The sequence below is a fragment of the Sabethes cyaneus genome, chromosome 2 (genome assembly GCF_943734655.1).
Source record: "Sabethes cyaneus chromosome 2, idSabCyanKW18_F2, whole genome shotgun sequence".
In the NCBI taxonomy this organism is placed as follows: domain Eukaryota; kingdom Metazoa; phylum Arthropoda; class Insecta; order Diptera; family Culicidae; genus Sabethes; species Sabethes cyaneus.
In genome coordinates, this window is record NC_071354.1 from 211,666,005 (window position 1) to 211,673,416 (window position 7,412).

The 7,412-nt window shown below is 42.8% G+C and overlaps 2 protein-coding genes across 2 annotated transcripts; one reads left to right on the forward strand and one right to left on the reverse strand.

Annotated features, from left to right (window-relative positions):
• Positions 1-4,481: 4,481 nt before the first annotated feature.
• Positions 4,482-5,963, forward strand: LOC128733375 (uncharacterized). The gene is made up of 3 exons (XM_053826926.1): positions 4,482-4,815; positions 4,881-5,166; positions 5,240-5,963. The coding sequence occupies exons 1-3, from the start codon at positions 4,616-4,618 to the stop codon at positions 5,459-5,461; spliced, it is 708 nt and encodes a 235-aa protein (XP_053682901.1). The 5' UTR covers positions 4,482-4,615; the 3' UTR covers positions 5,462-5,963.
• Positions 5,964-6,063: 100 nt separating this feature from the next.
• Positions 6,064-7,412, reverse strand: LOC128733376 (60S ribosomal protein L28). The gene is made up of 4 exons (XM_053826927.1): positions 7,382-7,412; positions 6,988-7,096; positions 6,602-6,724; positions 6,064-6,424 (listed from the first exon to the last, which is right to left on the reverse strand). Exons 2-4 carry the CDS (start codon positions 7,081-7,083, stop codon positions 6,188-6,190), a joined length of 456 nt encoding a protein of 151 aa, XP_053682902.1. The 5' UTR covers positions 7,084-7,096; positions 7,382-7,412; the 3' UTR covers positions 6,064-6,187.

Consider the following 7,412-nt stretch of genomic DNA (forward strand, 5'->3'; position numbering starts at 1 on the left):
ACGAAACTCGAAAAAGCCCTCCTTTCCTGTCGGCATACGGCCTTGGCTTCCACCGGGGTTGGTTACCCGATCTCCACCAAAGTTGTTCGTATCCCGACTGGTACCATGAGGAGGTAGGAATAGGAGTTACTGAATAAGAGGCTTTGAACCACTGTAGGGTCTATTTCATGCCTACACGTGCACAAGACACCGACGGTACGCATTATTCAGCCGTTTACCAGCAAACCAGAACCCGCTGTTACGCTTGTTTATTAACTTTAGGGCGAAGAGGTGATTTGAAGAAATTAAAGTACCTTAAACACCACTTGGTTAAGCATCATTTAAGTGCTTACTTTATGCAATTGAAATTTGAAGCTTTGTACGAGAAATGCACTGCAAACTGCAACCTAATTACTGAAGTCGTCTGCAAAAGGTCGAGTAATTCTGAAAAAATACCAAAATACTAACAATCCATTCCTATCCAGATCTGACAAAAAACAACAATTACATACGCAGATCGTAATGGGTGAATTAAAAAAAGGTTCACGAAATGTTCTCATTGAAATTAGAACAGAAAGCATGCAAGTTGTTGGAACTATTTCCTAGCGAGCCACTGTTATGTAGGTATTAAATTTATAATCAAAGATTTTGAAATTTACAGTATGACTTTTCTATCTGACAGGAAGTTTGATATCATTCTCCGTGGAGCTCTGATAACTTTTGCCCAAAGGATCAAAATAAGACAACAAGCGAACGAAGACATGTGTCATTTATCACATATTGATAGACATTATAGACGATAATTCGATTCCACAAGTAGCATCTGAGACTAAAGTGTATTTACCGATAGCTTTCTTAACAAATTTTCTACTTGCAGAGTACCAATTGGATTAAAAGTTGGATGATACATAATCAGGACGGGTGGGCAGAGAGTAGAATCAATATATAAGAATGCCAGTGTCGCTGCAGTGCACGTGGTAAACATCACACATTTGAAAATTATTTACACTGTATGCGCATATGTGTGAGTGATCGATTCGAAACGGGAATCTGATTATGTCAAACTAAAAAGGCAACCCAATAAAAAATCCTTCTGCTTTTCCGTAAATCACGTAGGATAAATCACCCGATTTGGTCGTTTTGGGGTATTTCGTCGGCAGGAAAATTTTCTATTGGGCAATTTGACAATGTAGTTCCCGTATCCAAGACACGAACCAGCAACATGTTTGCCACCAAAATATCCATGAAACACCAGCGACACTGGCATTCTATAAACAGTGGACCCCCGTTCGTTTGAACGATTCCTCATGCAAACTAACGGGGTTACTTTTTAATTTGAACAACTGGTAACCCGAAATAGGCTGAAACCTGTGTGAACTGGCCGCCCTGATCTTTGTTATTGTTTTGGTGGTTTGTTTTAGTTGGCAGTTGCAAGTGCGAATATTGCATTTTCCGATCGGATTTCTCTCTTAATCGTTAGGAAAACGAAATGTGAAACCGATTAAACACGCTAGGTCAGTACAAACGAATCGAACAAATATATGTCGAACAAATGTCATGTTGAGAATGACATTTGAACCATTTTTAATTTGCACGTCGTGCAAACTAACGGGGTTCAAATTAAAAAGCGTTCAGATTAAAAATGGTCAAACGAACGGGGGTCCACGGTATATTGATTATACTGGGCAGAGCTGAGCAATAAATAGAAACAAAATACACGACATGTAGTAGACCTCTAATAATGTTCCGCGATAGACTCTATTCATGATATAAATTCCGTGGCGACAGCGAACGCCACTACTATTACATAACATACACAAAAATGCTACTTCAATGTGCAAAGCCTCAACGATGCGCTCGTACAACACACTTTAGCTAAACCAAGTTGATGTCCTGAAAGTAAATTCCTTTGAAAAAGTATAAAACTATCTTTTTCTTTCGATCGATTTTGTCATTTAAACTTTTTAGTATTTTTAATTGAGATCAGGTAATCAACCCCGGTGAAAACTAAGGTAGTATACCGACTGGGAAGGAAGCACGAAGGAAGGAACGCTGAACGTAGCAACAAGGAATAGCCTTATCAGCCTGGAGCGTTTGTCAGGGGCGGCTCTTGGTGGCTTAACGATTCCTCAATCAAGTGCGCGATTGTACTCCAGGTTAGGAGCGACAGCGTCTAATCCGGAGCGAGCGGCTGAAATAAGAAATATGTTGTCTCGGTACTACACCTAAGATGGCAACCCCGTTGCCCTTGTAAGGCAACCTAGCTAAATCTTTCCACTACGTACAATCAAAGAAAATCGATTTGGAATATTCGGCATGAACAAGTTGATAGCAATGAACTGGAAACGGGCTTTGTAGTGTTGGGAAAAATGCAGGATCGCGTGATACATATTGAAGATAAAGGGCCGTTTCTTCGATCACAGCATTATCAACGTGCACTGCCCGCACGAAGGTAGACCCGACAATGAAAAAGATGTGTTCTACGTGAAACTGGAAGCAACGTACAACAGCTGCTCGTCACGGGATATCAAGATCGTCATTGGGGATATGACCAGGTCCAGGTCAGTATGAATGAAATGTATAGACCGGTGACAGCCCCATAGCCTGCACACCGGCACGAACGATAACGGCCAAAGATGTATAAACCTCGCTACCTCGTACGCTTAAAACTGTCAACCGTATACCGGACACGTCATAGCCGTCCTCATCACCTTGTTCCGAGGAGTTACTTCAAACCTCAAAGATGGTTGAAGCAGAATACGCTCGGCCATCGGAGAGGCTTGAAAGCATTCCACTAGGGAGAATTTGGCCAAATACCGACGAGCAAGGAACGACGATCCAGAGGAGTGAAAAGCGCCAAAAAGAAACAGAGCTCGTGAAGAACAGCTATTCCGAGCTAATGACACTAGGAGCGAGAGAGGGAATCTAATCACAAACGAACGCGAGGTGGTCGGCAGGTGGAAGTAGTTCTTCGATGAACACCTCAATTTCGAAATTGCAGATAGAGCCGGAACGAAAGTTAACCTAGGAGTGCCCATGGAAGATAGTAATGTCTGAGCACTTGATGTCTAAGAAGTCAAACGAGAAATTGGGTTGCTGAACACCAACAAAGTCGCTGGTAAGGACGGCTACCGACAGAGCTTTAGAAACATGACCGAGAAATGCTGGCAACAGCCCTACATTGGGTTATTTTCAAGATTTGGGAGGAGGATGTCGTGAACATCCTTTCGGTCCGAAAGTGCATTCAGCAGAAAGTCCGAACAGCAGAGTATACTGCTCCGCCGGTGTGGTTCCACTCCCTTCGGCTGTGGCAGTGTCTTGCCTCAAAGAGCCACTGCCTTCGCAGCCTGCTGCTGCTGCTGCTCCATGGTCCAGTCCAGTTAGATGCTGCTCTGCACGCGAACGGTGGCGTCCGTTTATATATGTAGAATCGCTCAGCAGCTGCCATATAAGAATTATAATACTTTCCAGTTGGCGCGCTGTTGCCGTATTGGACTATCACCCCTATTCTGTATTTCGAACGAATCTTCATTTCGTTCGACTTGTTTCGAACGAGATGTTTTGCTCATTTGATTTTGCTGGCGGAAATTTCGTTCGAAACAACTTTCGTTCGAAATACCAATCCGTTCAAAACATAGAATAGCGGTGAATATTTTGCATTGACAGTGTTATCAGAGCAGACCAGTGTGAAACGTTTGATTATTTTTTTTATACGGACCAGGTTTTTACCATCAGACGGATCTTGCAGAAATGTCGGGAGTACAACGTGCTCACGCAACACATCTTTTTTGCTTTCAAAGCAGCATACGATACAGTCTATCACTGTATCGTATGCTGCTTTGAAGCTATGGCACGGTTCTGCGGATAAACTAAGGCGACTGATCAGAGCTACATTGAATCGAGTGATGTGTTTCTTGCGCATCTCGGGGACACTCTCTAGTACCTTCGAGACGCGCCGAGGTTTGAGACAAGGTGACGACTTATCCTGCATGCTGTTCAACATTGCTCTTGAGGGGGTGGTCCGATTCCCATCGTTCAGCAGTCGAAATTCGGTAGGCTACGGTGGGCCGGACACGTCGTAGGAATGCCGGACGATAGTGTGGCGAAAACAGGTCTCTTCAACAATCCACCGGCACCAGGAAGATGGCTCGACTAGGTCGAAACTGATTGGTATTGGCGAGTCGTGTTGAATGGGGACGACTGCTTGAGACAGCCACCGGCTCTAGGCTGTTCACGACGACGCTCAAAACTAATCAGATATTGGATTTAAAAAAAAAAGATTTTTTAAGTAATATAATTATCTTTTCCAACTATGCCATTTGTTCCTGCATGAGAGATGCTTTAAATTCAAGTTTTTATTATCTAATCATGTTCTTTCCATTTTATACACCTTCATACACATTGTTTCAGGCGCATGCGCATTACCAGAAGTAATGTACTTACATATTATACATGTTTACGATAACAATTTTCGCCGCTCGCTAAGTACATCAGCTGTCGGTGATGATTGTAGTACCAAATCTGTCATCTCTTACCTATAGTTGGTAATCGGGTTATCTAAGAAAACATCAACAAAACCGCAATTAGATAAAATAACATCAATGGATAGCGAAATAAAAATTACCACACCACGAAAATGGCATTCTTTCGGACAAGAATGATTCGATTCTCGCTGTACAAGCTTACGATTTTGATTTTTCTGCTAGTTGCCTTTTTCTATATTGCTCGCTGGCAGATCACTCTGCACTATGGAAATGAGGCCCAAATGCAGCGCTTCATGCACACCTGCAATGTGACCGATGCATACCGGGCCGAACTGGAACAGCTCTTCGAAAAGTTAGTGTTTCCCTCAAGCACACATTGGAACTAGAGCTTCAATCTAACGCTCCACCTACTTTCAGAATACACCAAATCCTGGACCGACAAGGCTTAACACATATACTATGCTACGGCACACTTTGGGGTCAAATTCGGATGGCCAAAATGCTACCCTGGCGAAGGAAGGCCGAATTTTGCGTGTTCAACGAAGAACTGATGGCACGGGAAGAAGCTCGCTTCCTACGGTACTTTTACGCCAGCAATCTCAAAATCTACTACATTCACTCGGAAGGAGTCTATCGTATTTTCACCGATAATCCGGAAAAATCACCCTTCGTAGAGCTGATTGTTTTTCAGCGCGATAAAGCGGTATGGAAGACCGTCGCCAGCAAGATATGTACCATCGGTCAGTGTGACCTAATAGTTTCTTATATATTTTTAGCAAGCAATGTACAAAAGGGTCGGATGGAAGCGACGGTTGCTGCCTCCGCACTGCGAGTGGACTCCATCGCTTGACTGTTTCCCAATCCACCTATTGGAAGCATCGCTTCCACGAAGAAAACTCGGAAAATACTTCTACAGCGTTCCGATGGGTGGCATCGAACTGCAAAAGTACCACTACAGCCAAAATTGGTGGAAAGATGTTCGCGTGTTTAATTGTTAAAATTGGGGCAGAATAGCCAGATAAGTTGTAATTAGTTGGATCTGTTAGTATACCGAAAGATGTTCTAGAAAGTTAGGAAAATAGCACTGAATCCTGGGGTGACATTGCGCATCTCGTTTCGAGTGATTTTCGTTCGAGACGCCCATTTGTTTAATGTGGTCGAAACGAATCAAAATCACTCGAAACGAGATGCGCAATGCACCCCTGTATTTCGATTAGAATTGAGCCTTGCGATAGGTTGATGAAAACCTAAATCTAAATAAGTTTTTTAATCAATCGGTTAGAAGTTTACCAATTTTTAGTATGAGCTTTCTCAAGAATGAGGGGGTTCTGAACTCAAATCATGCTTTCAGCAAATTTGCATATAACAAATAAGTGACACTTTTTTATAAATTGTTCTAGCGTAGAACCCGTTTCTTGTGTAGAATATCTAATTTTAGCAAGACTAAAATTACATAACTTGAAAAATCCAGCAATATTCAAATAAACAAACACCGTCAGCGCGAAGGAGGAAAGTTTTCTTTTGATACCGATCTGGAACAATCTTAAACGGTCTTTAGTCGAAAAATCTCTAGCGGAACAGATTTCATAACACGTTTCGTACAGTTTCATCAAACTTATATTTTTTCATCGTCACCTACTCACAGAATATATGACAAAGTTCACTTATCGTATTCCACCGCCCGTCCGCAGTCCAAACCCCATCAATTCGGCCCGATTATTTGCTTATTCGGCCTTTTTCGGGGCAGCAGCGGTCGTGCTTCCGGAAGCAGCGGCACCAGCTTTGGCCTTCTTCGTCGTGGCCGGTCGCTGAGATCGCAGAATGGCGCTGGCGCGACGCAGAGCAGCCTGGCGCAGATCCCGCCGGTAGCGGTTGCCATTGATGATGTTCTTGATCTTCTTCAGAGTGCGACGTGGACGATGCTTCAGCGTTACCTTCACGGTAGACTTGGCCGGCTTGTTCTGCAATCGGTAAACACAAAAGCCATTAGGAAAATGTCGTAAAACAAGTATGCTGGAAAGGGCTACGATTACTGCATCAGTTTTGGGTAGTGGACGTAGTCGAATCATGACTTTCAGTAAGCCGTTTTCCTCACGGAAAAAATTAAATCAAACAAATATATAATTAAAGAAACTCACGTGCTGCTTTGGCCGCTTGTAGACGAGACTGATTCCCTTATCGGCGGGAACAACACTCAGTGTCTTCTTGTGGACCAATCCGCTGTAACGGTACGAGCTCAGGTTGGTCAGGTTGTTTGGCTCCTACAAAGAAGTGGTGTGTTCTATGAGAATGAGGAAAAACTGTTATCCGACTGTTTCTCATAGAACAAAAAATTGCCATTCAGAATCACTCTTGAGCATCAGCAGGAGCATGCCAAACACATCAGAAGTAGCAAATGGTATCTACAGAACCGTTCGTTTAGAACGTTCAGCGATCTTGGTGGAAAATGTATCATCATGGTAAGACAATCTCCCAGATGCCAGGACAGATTCTGAAACGGCAGAAGGCTCGGCTTGTTTCTTACCGTGCTGAATGGTTTCCTGATGTTGCGCTGCTTCAACAGGAATGCATTGTGATCACGGATGATCAACCAATTCAGGTGAGACGAAGTATCCGCCATTGTTTGAAAATATCTGGAAATAGAGAAATAAAATTTTGATTTAATTTTAATCGAGTCACTGATTAACAACCAAATGAAGCACATCACATCACTAAAAGATGGCGAAGAAAACACGTTTCTAGGAACACGCAAATAATCTTTCGAAAAACAGACAACTACTCACTCTCCAAACACACAATTTGTGCAAAATATAACAGGAAAGCTATCGAAAGCATTATTGCCACCTTTTATATCGTGAATGATTACACTTTTAACTACAAAATCATATTTTCTGATCGGACACCAAATCACAACTCACCTATTCCCGACGACTGACAAGATGGAAAAGA

Bases quoted from the DNA above. Each gene is read 5' to 3' on its own strand.
- LOC128733375 (XM_053826926.1), top strand. From the start codon at position 4,616: ATGGCATTCTTTCGGACAAGAATGATTCGATTCTCGCTGTACAAGCTT. The intron at 4,816-4,880 runs GTTAGTGTTTCC...ACCTACTTTCAG, and splicing joins CTGGAACAGCTCTTCGAAAA to AATACACCAAATCCTGGACC. The intron at 5,167-5,239 runs GTATGGAAGACC...ATATATTTTTAG, and splicing joins TTTTTCAGCGCGATAAAGCG to CAAGCAATGTACAAAAGGGT.
- LOC128733376 (XM_053826927.1), bottom strand. From the start codon at position 7,083: ATGGCGGATACTTCGTCTCACCTGAATTGGTTGATCATCCGTGATCAC. The intron at 6,725-6,987 runs GTAAGAAACAAG...ACTTCTTTGTAG, and splicing joins TCAGGAAACCATTCAGCACG to GAGCCAAACAACCTGACCAA. The intron at 6,425-6,601 runs GTGAGTTTCTTT...TACCGATTGCAG, and splicing joins ACAAGCGGCCAAAGCAGCAC to AACAAGCCGGCCAAGTCTAC.